The 15,424-nt window shown below is 41.3% G+C and overlaps 1 protein-coding gene across 4 annotated transcripts in view; it reads left to right on the top strand.

Annotated features, from left to right (window-relative positions):
* Positions 1-15,424, top strand: part of SORT1 (sortilin 1) — a 64,290-nt gene continuing 48,866 nt past the window's right edge. For all 4 annotated transcript variants that reach the window (XM_040232136.1, XM_040232138.1, XM_040232137.1 and 1 more), the window contains exon 1: positions 1-348. In XM_040232136.1, coding sequence (XP_040088070.1) covers positions 40-348 — 309 coding nt within the window. In that variant the 5' untranslated portion in view covers positions 1-39. The remainder of the gene's footprint in view (positions 349-15,424) is intronic.

A 15,424-nucleotide genomic window follows, 5' to 3' on the forward strand; every position in this document is an offset into this window, starting at 1 on the left:
CCCGGCTGCAGGTGTCCGCGGCGTAGGCATTCGGCGGCGATGGAGCGGCCCGGGGGAGCTGCGGTCAACCTCTCGCGCTGGCCCCACGGCCTCGGCCTTCTCCTGTTCCTCTTCCAGCTGCTGCCGCCGGCGACCCTCGGCCAGGACCGGCTGGACGCGCCGCCGCCGCCTGCTGCGCCGCTGTCGCGCTGGTCCGGCCCCGTCGGGGTAAGCTGGGGGCTGCGCGCGGCCGCGCCCGGGGGCCCGGCTCCCCGCGGCGGCCGTTGGCGCCGCAGCGCGCCCGGCGAGGACGAAGACTGCGGCGGGGTCCAGGACTTCGTTAGCAGGCTGGCTAACAACACACACCAGGTGAGCGGGCGCCAGGTCCGGCCGCCTCCCGGACCGCGAGGTACCGACCCTCGTACCCCCAGAGGCCCGCCCGCCAGGCCCGCGCAACCGGCCGCTCTTTCTCTGTCCGCGCGCCTCGCGTCCCCGAGGAAGAGACCCCGGCCGCGCGGCGCCCGCACTCACCGGGCCGCGGCCCCGAAACTGCGGCGGCAGGAGGGCCGAGTCGGGCCGAGGGAGCGACCCTCGGTTGTCGCGGCCCCGGAAGCGGCTGTGTTTCGTCACAGGGAAGGCCGGCTTAGACTTTCACAGCATTCTTTTTTTTTTCAAGTTGTCAGAATTTGTCGAGCTTTGTTGTTTTCCGTCTGTATGAATAATTAGGATCGAGTAACGCTATCCCCCACGAGAAAGCTGCAGGAGTTAATTACCTCTTAAGTGGTTGGAGAAGTTGGGGCTGCGCAGAAGCAAAGGTGTGTCTTCGTGGGGTCAGTACTTCCAGGGTCAGTCGCTGGTGTTCAGAAGTACCAAAGCAGTAATTAGGTTCCTATGTGTGTTTTAATAGCTAAAGGAACAAGGTTGTCTGTGGGATGACAGTGTGTGATCTGTCTTACGCCTGCAGTTTGGTCTTCTGTCTTGGTATTGGACTCTAACCAGGATGTCTCGATACTGTGAAGAAACACTGCAGAGATTCTCCTTTGAGCCAGGTCTTAGGCGAAAACTTCAGAAATTGTGGCAGTTCTGTCTTTGGGGATAAGCAGCTCAACCTTTGCACACTACTGGATTGACAGTAGTCAGTGTCCTGGCTACTTGCTGTAGTATAACCTGGGCATCTTCCTCGTGTTTTTTCTAGAACTAACGATTTATTTGTTACATAGTGTCTTTTCAGTTCAGTGCATTTTCTCCGTGGTATCTTTTCCTCTTTCGGAGAGAGTTGCAGTTGGGGGACAGAGGTGAGTGGCTGACTGCACTTGTCTTTGTAGAACCACATTCTGTACCAGGCCAGCTTCAGTCTCCCCTTGATCTTTCTTCCTCTGCCTGGACTAGTTATCTGTGCAGAATTCTTTGTTCTGGGGACCCAGGGCAATTGCAGCCAAAGCACAAGCAGTCAGGGAAAACTCTAGCTAAATGCAATCCAAACAACAGCTGTAAAAAGGTGGCCAAGCTAATGCTGATCTGTGGGACAGGTTGGATGCACATAGGGTAGAATGAGAACCGGGAGGTCTTCCTGTTTGACAAGGAAAAGAAAAATGTTATAGACTTCCATCTCACAGTCGGGAGTAGAGAAGGGCTTTACAACACCAATGCCTAATTTATAACGGGACCACTTCCTTCCTTGAGCCAGCCAGACACAACATTCTTACTCCAGACACAGCATTCTTACTCCATATTTGGATTCTTCTCTTGCTGATTGACCTACCTTTAGGACCTGCTGCTGCTCCTGGATTTATTCCTTTCGTCAGAGTCTTCCCTGGTTGGTTTGAATTGATATGTCATTTGTAATATATTGGTTTCTAAAGCAAGAGGTTGAAAAAAAACTGGCTCAGGAGGTGCTTAGGCCAGATCTATCAAGAGCAGATCTGAAAAAAAAAAAAAAAAAAGAGCAGATCTGAAATCTCATTCTTTGAGGTATATATATATATATTTTATTCCCCCTTTCTTTCATTTTATTTAGTTACTCTTTCCAATGATGTTTTAAGAAAATTTCCTTTTTAAGTCTTCTTTCAGTGACCTTCTTTAAGAGAACTATTTGTGCATTTCTTAATCGTCTACAGTTTCTTCAGAGATCCATCTTTTTTATAGCATGTATATGTAGGTGGAGCCACTGTTAATAATAATTACCTTATAAACAGTTGAATAAAGCAGTTCTTAGCGGTGCACCCACCTTAACCAAGAATTGTTATGTAGTGGTCTCTTCTGCTTTGCAATTCTATATTTTTAAAAGTCATAATGAATCACCCTGAACTTTGTTGAAGAGATCTAGTGTTGTGAGACCGTTTAGAGACAGTGTGAAATAAATGTATCAGCATGACTGAACAAGTTTCTAACTTTCTATTAGAAATATTGTATACTTTGTACAACTGGAAAAGTGCCATTTAGGGTAGTTTTTCCTTAAGATAACAGGGTTCAGTTCCTAAGAAGAATCAAAAGTTCCTGGTTCTCTTCTTCTGGTTCTTCTGTTCATGTCAAGCCTCCTTCATATAATCAATGTAGGTAAATATCTTCCACTGTCCAAGATGTGTTAGATATTGGAGGTGCCAAGATACAAAGAAGAGATAATTCAAACTGGAGAACAAAAGGCCTCAAAGCTTTTAGCATATCTCCTAGACATGTTCCTGTGGCCTGTTTGGCTTTGTGAGACTATGCTGGGGTTTAATCTTTAGAAAGCAAAGTAGAACCAAAGCATGAGAGTGCTTTTATATTCGAAGACCTTGTACTGTAATGACCTCTATAGACTTGGTTTCTTCAGTCATGAAATCCAGCAACTAAGTGTGTGTGTGTATTTATAAATGCTTTTCTTCTTAGACTCAATAAATAACCTTCCTTTTGCCTTTAACCCCAAACTCTTTTCATGACCCACTGTTAACTGATTCTTTGCTTTAAATGCTTAGAGTGTTCATGACATGTATAACCTTTGTGCAAGAGAGAAGTTGAGCAAGCCTAGAATATTTTATTAATGTTGGTTGCTAAGTTGGATTGCTTCAAAACATTCCTTCTATAAGCACCCCTTTGAGGTTAGGCCTGAAACTGTCTTAAAGAAACGGATGAAATGCTTTGGCCAGAGTTATGGCGGTGGCTGACATAATTTCCTTACTTCTCATTCCTGAGTTCAGACCATTTAACAATTTCTTTAAAACTTTTAACACTTAGGATTAATAAAGCCAGGAACTGTGGTTCATTTCTGTCCTTCTGTTCCTGTCATTAACTGTTTCTTCACATGTAACTTCACCACTTCTACCCCAACATCAAAGCGTCTGGTTTCTTAAATAAAACAGGCCCTGTAGTGAGGCCCTGTTGTATGGGGTGTCAGTTCTGAGAAGAATGTGTCTGTTTGTTTGCTGGTGCTGGCAGGACTGAGTCCAGGCTGACAGGACTGAATGTGCCTGTTGGAGGCTTTACGGAGCGACTGCTCGTAGCCTGTTGCGGATCTTTGTCACACCCAGAAATCTGAAGGTCAGTGCCTTTAACTGCCCTGAAACTTTCTCATTGCCTCTTTTATTGCAGTACCCAGCGTCTCTTTATACTGCCTCCCCCAGCACCGCCACCTTCACCCCCTAGTTAATCTTCTCTTGAGCCGTGTTTCATCCGTTCGTTTTGAGGTCAAGGAATAGGAATTCTCTAGGCTTTCCTTCCTGGTCCTGATTGAGCAGAATGAGCAAAATCCTGTTGAGGACTCTGCATCCGTACAGTGTATCCATCAGACCTGTAACCCCTAGGAGATGTTCAAATGACTTCTGTGTCAGGGCTTTCAGTTAGCAGTATCAGCCAAGTTGATGAAGTATACTTATCTGGGGAGGAGTTAGTTATCATCTGAGGTTTGGTTAAGGTGAGGGTAGAGAGCTAGCCACATAGAATAAATGGCTCAAAGGGGATACAGGGTAACAATTAGGTAAGTTCTCTGCTGACTCAAATATTTGGCTCTGCTCATAGTGATTTTTAATTAGAAAATTAAAAACACTGGTCAGTTTCTATTGGCAATTTTCTTTTTGTAATGGTGATAATAATAGGCTCCTCATCCTGCTGTTTTGATCTGATATTTTGTGTTAGGTTCACAGAAGCAGTTAACAGCCTCTTTTGCACTCTGCTGATTTCAAATCAACTCTTGCCAGTAAATGTTGGGTTCTCAGTGAGTGACTACAGAGACCGTGCCCCACGACTTTGCCCTAGTTGGCCTGTTACTCTCTTGTGATCCTCAAAGAAAGGGCAGTGCTTAATGCTGAGTTGTAATGGTCAGATCAGGAGAGTCACATTTGCTTTTCCTCCTCCGTTCCTACTCCTTAAAGTTCTCTCGTCTCAGAAAATGGACTGTGCCTTGAGACTGGAGAAATGAAGTACAGATGTTTTATACAATTAGAAGCTAAGTTAGACCAGAAGTTAAGGTAGACCAGATATCAGATTTGACATGTAACTAAAAATACAGCTTTTTTAGCAAAAGGCTGTGTGTCAGTGGCTCAAAAAATATTATAAAACAGATACTGCATTTGTAAATTTCTTAAAAAAATTTTTTTTTAAATTATCTCTTCATCTTTTTTCTAACCAGTATTTCTATTGTATCTTATACTTCTTTTTAAACGGTTAGTGAAAAACTTGTTCTTCCCACTGTCTTTGTGGCCTCACTGATCTGAGTGTAGGTGGTTCCGAGGAGAAATGGGGCTTGAGGGACAAATTGGTCAATTTCAGTCTGTTCTAGGCAGGTCTTTTTGGTGTTTTTTTTTTCTCCTTGACACTGTAATGGTGACTACAGTCAAGGCTGTGTTAATAGTATGTGGCTTTGAGCTAGCTGGGTTGGATGAATCTTCATGATAGACTCTTCATACTTGTAGAGGCTGTTAGGTGAATGCTGGACATATGGGGGTGTTTTGGTTGTTTTTTCTTTCTTTTTTTTTTTAAGATTGGAGCTATTTTTCTCTGTTCTCAACCCCAGTCTCAGGAAACCATAGCAAAGACAGAAGTTTCCATGCAGAGCCCCTGGTGTTTTGCTGAGAAAGTTTTCTATGAATGTAATTTATTTTCTGTTTTGCATTTCAATATCTGGCCCTCAACTTCTCACATGAGAAGTTTTAGACTAGATTGAAAATGTCTAATAAATTCTGTGATTCATATAGAAGAAGAGGAGGCTAGAGGTTGTGATCACAAATGTTTATTGGTTGATTCCAAGTTTAGAAGCAAATTGTGGCTGTTCTGCTTCCCAGTTGAACTTGAACATGGCCTGGATTTCACATCTGGGGTAATTTGTTACTACTTCCAGAGCTTGCTTCAGTGAAGTAGGAGTATTCTTAAAGATAAGGGGCGTATTTTTGTTCATATATTCATGAGAAATTTAACTCTTAATTGGGCAAAAATACTTTATTGTTCCTTGTTGATTGGAAAAAATCTAATGTTAATCAAAGCTACTAGCTTGGATAGTCCAAAAGAAAACCAAATAGATACCTAATAGTAAATTTGTTTTCCTTTTCCTTCCCTATAATACTCTGCCAAAAATGAGGCTTTTTTTTTTTTTCTTTTTGTCATGGCTGCTTGTCTGTTTGAAAATAGATGGTCAGCCTCCCATAAATATACTCAGCCCTGTGCTAGTTAGAAACTTAATGTGTGATTAATTGTCTTGATTTAGATTTAGATTTCTTCTTCATTAGAAGAAAATGTATGTTTTTTTCCTTCTAGGGCTTATGTATTTCTCATGTTTGCTTTTGTTAAGAGTTTTGTTCTTTTTACCTGAATGTTCTAAAAAACTAAGTTCTAATGTTGTAGTTGAACCTATTTGCAAATCTAGTTCAACAGTAAGATCACCCTGAAGTACCAAGAGAAATTGAACTGGGAAGGAAATTTTTAACTGACTTTAGTACTTCTCAGATAATTCAGATCAAATGTTTATCTGGTACCTGCTCTTTGTTGAAGGGATTCCCATCATAAACATGTTATATACAAAATTCAAAAAAGAAATCTTAATACCCAGACTTCCCTCGTGGCTCAGACAGTAAAGAATCTGCCTGCAATGTGGGAGACCTGGGTTCAGTCCCTGAGTCGGGAAGATCCCCTGGAGGAGGGCATGGCAACCCACTCCAGTATTTTTGCCAGGAGAATGAATCCCCATGGACAGAGGAGCCTGGAAGGCTATAATCCATGGGGTCACAAACAGTCAGACATGACTAACTGACTAAGCACACAATACTGGATTTGAATCCTGACTCTGCTGTTTCATAGCTGTATTGTATGATTTTAGATAATCACTTGACTTCTCTGACCTTTATAGTTTTGTTGTTGTTTGTTCATTTTACTAGAGAGTCAGCTTCAGGGTTATTTGGAGAGTCAAATGAGAAGTTTTATCAAAATGTTTGTTAAAAGTAAAGTATCGTGTAGGTATCCTTCACTTAAACACTTCTGGAGTTCTGGCCTGTGCAAAAGAAAAGTTAAACATTAAAAAAATCTGTATTGTTGTCATCTTAAGGATTTAGCTGTTCGGTGATGGTTTGCTGAGAGTCTGAAAGAATTTTAGAAGAAGGCATGATGACTGCAATGCAGTAATCTGGAAAGGCTTCATGGATGAAGAGAGAATCAAGGTGTGGAGGGAATTCTTAGGGAGATCTGTAAAGGCTTGGAGATGGGGAAGTCCACGATATGCTCAAGGGATGATCAGCAGAGACTTTCTTCTGGGAAGAAGTTGTTGATGAGTATGAATAAGGTTTCCAGAAAAGCCTAGTTAAAAAGATAGCTCTTTGTAGGGGAAAGGAAAGAGACAGGAAGTATGGGGAGGGAGTCTGCTAATGGTACTTACTGGGGAAAGTGTTTTAACAGTTAGTGGTTGACGGGAGGCTTGAGCTAGATAAACCAGAGGTGGAAATGGAGAGCGAAAAAGAGTTATCCTTTCAGAGGTCGACCATTCACTGTGGTCTTAGAAGAGTATGTCCAGCCCAGAGCAGGACAGAGGGCAAGGCAGATCATCTTTTGTCCTTGAAGTGCTCAAGGTTTCAAGGAACACTCCGGGACTCCTGGACCTTATTGAAGGGGGAAGTTAGCCCAGGGATGAGATGTTCAGGAGCTAGAAGACAGTGAAGCCTCTGAACAGATTTTTCTGAACATTTGTCAACAAGGATAAAATTGAACTCTTGCTGATAATGTGCTTAACAGTTTGAATCATAGATTGTTAGGCTGATTAGCTGGTCGGCTCTCTTACCAACAAGGCTAAATAACTGGCTTACAGGCCAAGAGCTGGGTGTAGAACATATATGTCCTGTGGCGCTGCATTTGGAAGGTTGCATAGAGATATTTTAAGTCAATTCATTTGCTTTAGAGGTAAGGCAAAATTATAGACCCTAGCTGTAAGTCATGTAGTTGTGAATTCCTCTCTGCTCCTTAAGGTCATAGTTCCCTCAACAGAGCTCAATTAGCCTTTCTAAGCCTCAAGTCCCCATCACGTAAAATAGGAATATTATCATAAGACTTTGAAGAGAAAACATTTTGGAAACCTTGAATCCTACCATATATGTAGGATTTATGTCATTTCTTAGTAAGCCTGTTGATCTGTTTCTGTGTCCATAGAGCCCAATTGTCAGCCAAATGATGCTGGTAAATACCAGCTCCCGAGGAACATGTGCATAAAAGAAGACAGATGCTGCAAAAATGTATTTGGTTTCATCTCTTGGCAGGGTTGAGTGACAGCCTTGGGCGGGGGTGGCAAGAATGAGAGTGAGTCAAGATTGGCAGAAGTGTAAGAAGCATATGTGTTCTTTTTTTTTTTAACCTTCATGATTACAGCAAAATTTAACTTGTTAATATGAGTGATACTAAAAGTAATATTAATTTAAATCCTTTTAGGAGGTGATTAGGAAGGAATGTGACCTCAGGTTAGACCTGGATTCAAAGTTTAGTGGTGACCAGGGACAGATGAATCTTAATGAACCTTAGTTTTTTCATCTATAAAATGGATATACTAATACCTACCTCCTTAAGGTCCTTGTGAAGATTAAATACCTACCTCTTAAGAGTCTTGTGAAGATTAATTAGGATTTGGTGTGTATTCATCCTTTATTAGAGGTATTTTATGATGATTATCTTCACACAGCTTCTAATGGATTACTAGTTAGATGCTCAGATATTTGTGTATGCACTTAAAATTTTTTTCATAGCTGAAATATTCCAAGAGAATGAGTATGGTTACTCACAAGAAGCAAATCTGGACTAAGGAGTACGTTCTACTTATGTTCTTGGACTTGGAGTTTTAAAAAAACTGGGTCTAATGACGGAGAGACTGTCTATCCAAAGTGTCTGTTTTTTAAATTTTATTTATTTTTAATTGGAGGATAATTGCTTTACAGTGTTGTCTTGGCTTCTGCCATACACCAGCATGAATCAGCCATAGGTGTAAAACTGCATAATAAACCTAAAGCTTGGGGCTTCCCTGGTGGCTCAGTGGTGAAAAATCTGCCTGCCTGCCCATGCAGGAAACATGGGTTCAATCTCTGGTCCAGAAAGATCCCACATGCCTCAGAGCAGCTAAGTCCGTGTGCCTCAACTATTGAACCTGTCCTCTAGAGCCTGGGAGCCACCACTGCTGAGCCCAGGTGTCACAGTTAGTGAAGCCCCCATGCCCTGGAGGTTGTGCTCTGCAATAGGAGAAGCCACCACATTGAAAAGCCATGCACCACAACCAGAGTAGTCCCCGCTTGCCACTAGAGAAAGCCCATACAGCAACGAAGACCCACACAGCAAAAATAAATGTTTTTAAAAACCTAAAGCTTAATGAAGGAGAAGAGAAATATTATTGAATGATTTTTTATTATGTGCATATCTCTTTAAAGTAGCGGTGCACCACTTCCTGGCCTACATTAACTCTCTGCTCTAGTTGAAGTTGCCTTCTCACCAGTCGCTTTAGCTTGCCGAGTGCTCTGTTGCTTCTTGTCTTTGTTCTCATGGCATTCCTCCTCTCTGCCTTTCTAGCTCTGCTTGGTGTTTTCTGTTCTCTCCTATGGCACTTAACAGCGCTTTGTAACCGAGCACTTTACTATAGCATTCAATTTTGTATTTACTTTCATTTATCCCACTGGTATTCTCCAGATTATAGACTTCTTAAAGACAGTACAAGCAGACCCCGTAACCCTTTGCCTCACACAGTGCTAGAGAAAGAGTAGTCAGCAAATGCTTAGTCTGGAATCAGACAGACACTTGCATTCTTGCTTTGCCACTTGTCAGGTATGTAACTTTGGGCAAATTACTTAGCCTCTCTGATCTTCCTTCATCTATAAAGTAGCAGTGATGCTTTATAGATTATGAGTGCTCAATAAAGGTCAATATTATTATTATTCTTTAATTCAACCGCTTTTTATTGAGCACCTACCACATGTTAGGCCTTGTACTGGGTCTTGGGAACTGATACAGAACACAACAGACAAGATCCCTGCCTTTATGGACCAGTAGACAAAATAGACATTAAACAAATATGTAGTTATAAATACAGTAAGTACCAAGAAGGAAAATAGCAACTGATAGAGCTCCTGAGAAATTATTTAAGCTGGTGCTTAAAGATGAATAGAATTTTTCCTGTAGGAATGTCCCAGGCAGAGAGAACAACATGTTCACAGATGTGGGGCTAAAACGAGCATAATGCCTCCAAAAGTCTGGAGGAAGGCCCATGTGATCGTCGCAGAGAGAGTCAGGGGCTGGCCTCCACACCCTGTCGGGAGCCATGAGCTTCTATGGTTCAGCTAGCTGGCAGCTGGTGCAGACCCTTTCATCACTTTCTTTTCTTTGGAATCAGACTAAGATGTAGTAATTAAATCCTAAGAGTTTTGAAATTTAACTGATTTATTAGGCATGAATAGAAATGAATTATCCCATGAAAATGAATTTTTCAATAACTATGCCTACCCTTTAAGTGCCAAAGTTTTTGTTGTTTGTTTTTTCATGGATATCTTTCTAAAATACTCCTCTGCCTCCTTAGTCAACAGTAGGATCTTGGATCATTGAGGAGATTAAATTATGCTGTACCACGACTCACATTATTTTACCGTGGTGTGGCATTAATGCCCTCAAGGTCTATTGAGATTTGCAGGGCTATTTTCACCCATTTCAAATGGCCCAGAGTTATAAGCTTAGTGAAATGGTCTGCCTTGTTGAAGTTTACTCTTTTTTTCCTATAAAAATGATAGTTCCCTTTCAAGATCCTGTTCCTTCTCACTGCTGTTCCTGTCTCTAGAAACACTGTCCCCCAAATTTAACTCGTATAAACTAAAAATTTTTACTTAGCTTAATTTTACTTCTGTAAGATGCTTCTGTAAACTAAGAAAACAGATTACTAATTTTAGACAGCCTAACAGGTTTAGCAAGCTGATTTAGTGTGATGGTCTGCAGGCTTCTCTTAGTGGCCAAGTCCATAGGTTTTTATTGTATGGACAGTGGCGTCAGAGATCTCTCTCCCTTGCTTTCTTTCAGTGAGTGCCCAGGTTGTTGAGTTTTCTAGATACGGGATTATTGTTGCCTTTTCTTGTTGACACTAGACTATTGTGGAACAAGGAGCTGATTTTTTTTTTCCCCAAATGAAAACAGAACAGTGGAAAAGCAAACTTGAGTTGTGAAATTATCGATGAGTCATAGAACATTAACGCTTACAAGAATTAGAAATGTTGTTGTTCCAGCTTCGTCACCTTGGTGGTGAAGTTAGGTTGCACTGCTCAGATTCACAGAGGTATTGGCAGAGCCAGAAATAAAATTCCAGTTGACCAGGTATTAAGTCAGTGCTTTCTCTGTATCATCCGGCCTCACAGGAAACTGAATAATTGAATAGGTTTGCAAGCTTGTATGCTGTTTTATGTTTAGCCCTTTTATTTCTAAGGATAGTCTCCAGAAGAACTGGAACATTTGTGATCTTATTTTTGGCTCATGTTGTGTGATCCTAGCAGTGCCTTGTTTAATAGAACTGTATTCTGTTAAGGTTTTCTTCCTGCCCGCAGGAGCTTTGCCCGGGGTTTGTCCCAGACCTCTCTTACACATCACTATGTCCTGTCTATCCCTGTGTTTCCTGGTTGGGTTTGGAAGCCTGAACCTTCAACTCTCAGCCTTTATGGAGTCACCAGTGCCTTGTTACTTCATTTGACTCTCCTTATTCCAGTGAGCGAAGGAGCATAATACAGTTTTACTCCTGAGGAATTATAATAGATTCCCAAGAGAGAAAATGATTTGTGCCTACTTTCCCAACCAGCTAGTTACTAGACCAGGTTTTAACACTCTTTGCAGTTTTATTTTCAGTGACAGGTTGTCTTCTGTAGGTTGAATATCTTGCATGTTCAGTCTTCATTTTTAGACTCCTGTTAAGTGTGTTCACAGAGTACAAACTTCACGAGCACAGTCTGTGTGTTATCACTGCTGTGTCCCCAGTGCCCGAAAGAGGGCCTGGCACATGGTAGGCAAGCAGGTTTTTTGTGGAAAGAAGGCATGTGTGTGAAGGGTGACATCATTCACTCCCTGTTTATTTGCCGGAGAGGCTGTTCCTGATGGCCAGACAGTCGGGTCATCTGCAAGTGGCTTTTAAACCGGATTCCCCATGTGAACCTGACCCAGGCTCAGTTGTGTTGGTGTGAGTTCTTTCAGTATTTTACTTTCAATCGGTATATAACTAAAGATAGAGATTTCTCATTACCAATATTTTTTTTTCCAAGCTACAGTGACTCTTGGGACCAACTGTGAGTTCTCCTAGCCATAGCAACAGTAATTTAATTAGACTTCTAGTTTAATTAGATGTGAAGACAGAGTTATTTCTGTGAAGAATGTTGTGTTTTGTGGCCTTTCTTTTTTTCCAGATGAAACTGGAAAAAAAAATGTTTTTTAAATTTTAGTCACTCAGTCTTGTCCGACTCTTTGCGATCCCATGGACTGTAGTCCGCCAGGCTCCTCTGTCCATGGGGATTCTCCAGGCAAGAATACTGGAATGGGTTGCCATGCCCTCCTCCAGGGGATCTCCCCAACCCAGGGATTGAACCCAGATCTCTTGCATTGCAGGTGGATTCTTTACCACTGAGCCAACAGGGAAGACCAAGATGGAACTAGGGATGAGCCAGATGAGTGTGGAAATGGACATTTGTGTTCATTCATGGTCTCTTAAGTGTGTGAACCTCAGGCTTTTAAATGGTGGGCATTAAACGTCTGGATGAGTCTTGCATTATCCAATGTGAGGGCGAATGTATTTCAGAAGGCTGTCACCTATTTTCTAACATAATGAGTCCCTGGAAGCCAGCTTGGTTGTAAATGCCCATCAGTGACTCCCTTCCCCCCAGAGCTCCCCTGCTGGGGTCAGTATATGGCTATTAGGCCACCTGGGACACTGAACATCGCAGTCGTCTCAACAGATGATGAGGTGGAGAGTAATCCAGTCACTTGGCAAAAACTATAAGGAAGAAACGTCACCATAAATTCTACCAATAAAAGGTGCTTTCTGTTAATATTTAGAAGAATTTGTTTTTAACCATAAACACACAGTTTTACCTATTCTGTAAATCTGCTTTTTACTCAACATGTTTTGAACCTTTCAAAGTCAGTAAATACCTGAACATTTTCAGTGACACCTGGTATATTGTTTTATTGCCTGAGATAAGTTACTTAACAAAGCGTCAGTTCTTCATCTAGAATATACAGATAAAGTAATATGGGGTTGCTACGTGGATTAAATGATAATGTGTGTAAGGCGTTGGACACAGTAGACGGCCTGCAGGCTGTAGTGAACGTGCAGGTGTGTGACATCCCCTGTGAAGATGTGTAATTAGCCCCTGATGATAAAGTCCTGAGTGGGATTGCTTGAGTCATGTGGTTGGGACATTTTCAGTTGGTTCACATCTCCAAATAGCTCTCCAGAAAAGTTAACAGCAGTGTGTGTGCTCCACTACCACCCACAGTGTACACAGGCCCTCTGGTCTCCACCTCTCCCTGGATGCCTATTGTCAAGCTTTTCCAAAAGGGGGAAAATGTTATCGCATTCTTTTTCTTTGATTACTAGTGAGATTGAATAACTTTCAAAGGTTATTGGTCATTTCTGTGTCCGTTTGTGAATTGCGTGTTTGTGTCTTTTACCTATTTTCTGTTGAGGCCTTTGTCTTTTTCTTATTGACCTGAACACTTTGTATATTAACCCTTTGTTGTGTTGCAGATAGTTTTTCCAATTTTGTTTCAACTTTATGTCCAATATTTTGCTATTAATTTTTTATATAGTCAAAGTAATTGAGATATTAAGGGTTCTGGCTTTTGCATCATTTTTGAAATGGCCTTCTCATTCTAAGTTTGTAAAAATATTCACTCATACTTCTAGGGTTTTTGTGGCTTAACTTTTTGTGTTTCAATCTTTGGTTTATGTGGAATTTAGTTTGGAGTGGGGGAGTGGTAGGAAGGAAGTTAGGAATCCAGCTTTTTATTTTTTCCAAGTAGCTAGCTTTACCAACTCTCTTTTACCAATGATTTGAAATGCCTGCTTTATCATACATTAAAAGAAACTTTGTCTAGTCTTGACCTTTGATTTGTTCTATTGATGGGTCTTGTCTATTCCTGTGCCAGTAACTGTGCTATGGGGTTAACAGATCTCTCACTGGATATGGCCAAGTTTCACGCTCATCTGCTCCTGATTGGATCAAGCTGACATTTTACATAACTAGTCTTAAATTTCTTGGTTTCTGAGCTTTCTGTGATAGGGTATGATTATGTAATCTGAACTACTATATTTACTCTGTGGTCCCTCTGGATGCTGGTTTTGGATCACTAATCACACGAACAGCATGTTTACGTGGTTTCCCTTAATTCTGACTTGCTTCTAGAGCCTACATTTGGCTGGCTGTTTAGCAATATGTAGTGGCCAGATCGTGTTGTCTTTCTGCTAAATAATCTACCTCTTAGGCATACTACGCTGGGGCAACACAACTATTGTTTGTCAGAAATAAAACAGGCCTCAACTCTGCCACCTTTTCCATTTCAGTTGTCATGTATACAGCTAATACATAACATCTTTTTTTGTAACAATCCTTGAGGCAGATTCTCTACCTGCTGTTGGCTGGACTCCTCAACTCCTAAATGTTTTTGGATATTTATTATTTTCATATTGTAGGATGTTCCTTGGAAATCTGTGTCGGAGGTTTGGGGTTTTCTGTTCCTGAAGGGCTTGTTCTGCCTTGTGGTTCTTTCTATCCACAGAACTTTGTCCTCTGCTCTTATTTCTCTTATTCATCTTACTTTGCCTTGATTAGAGCAGTTGAACCATAACTTTCTAGTTGATTATGTTCTGCTGTATATACCGTTGGAAACCTTCCTTGTGTGAGTAAGTGATCCTGTGGCCTCATGTCAGTTTCCTTTGGGTATTTCAAGAAGTGATTTTCTTTTCACACACATTTCATTTTCTCTGTTTTCATTATCCTTCCATTCCTATCATAACTGTGTTTATCCTGAAGTTCTTATTTAACAAGTACTTGATATACTGTATACTCAGAACTTTACTAGTTGGTGAAATTAATATGTTTTATCAGTGTTACCCTTTGAATTTTTTCAAAATACTTGCCTGTATCTTCGTGTTTGTTCTGCCTGCACAACCCCCTCTGCCATATCCACTATTATTTATATCTGTTCCCACCTCCGTAAGCCCTGTTTAAATCTCAGTGGACAGACTTTTATTTCTTCATAGTCAAATATTTGAGTTTCTCTTCTGTATAGTCTACTCCTGGCCATTGTCTCTAAACTCTTTGATGTGTTTGGGGGAACTTCACCAATTTTTGACTATATGGAGTTGATGGGAACTACAGTGGAAGGAGAGGAATAAGATCACTATTGTCCATGTGAACACTCAAGAATACACACTAGTGTTTAATAATGTTTTGGCTGCAGTAAGGGCATGGGAAGAAACCCTATTTAGCCATTATTTACCGAAATGGTGGAAACCACATTAGAGGGTGCGGGGGTTACACACAGGTCAATTTTGGTAGCAAGGGTTTGTGAATAGACTTTTATGGAGTTATTCATGGAATTCTTAATATCTTGTAAGATCTTGTGCTAGGCCTGATGGGTAATACTAGATCATACTATTTACCATCTAAGAAGTCCCAGCATAATTTGAGAGTACAAGCAACAGTACTTTGAGAGTACTGTACAATTTACAGTACAAGCAGCATCCATAAGCACTGTTGAAAGTAAAACCTAAGAAGAGATCATTCAAGCTCTGATAACTAGGAACTAGAATGGTTTGTTTTACATGGAAAAATGGGGTTTCAGCTGTCTTTCAGATCTTTTGCACTGGTGTAGTCTCTCTCTTGTGGCTGTCAAAAAGAAACACCCACAATATGGGGTGAAGCCACTATGAAAACAGTATGGAGGTTCCTCAGAGAACTAAAAATGGAACCGTCATATGATCCAGCATTCCCACTCC

Source organism: Oryx dammah, unplaced genomic scaffold (assembly GCF_014754425.2).
Source record: "Oryx dammah isolate SB20612 unplaced genomic scaffold, SCBI_Odam_1.1 HiC_scaffold_28, whole genome shotgun sequence".
Taxonomy (NCBI): domain Eukaryota; kingdom Metazoa; phylum Chordata; class Mammalia; order Artiodactyla; family Bovidae; genus Oryx; species Oryx dammah.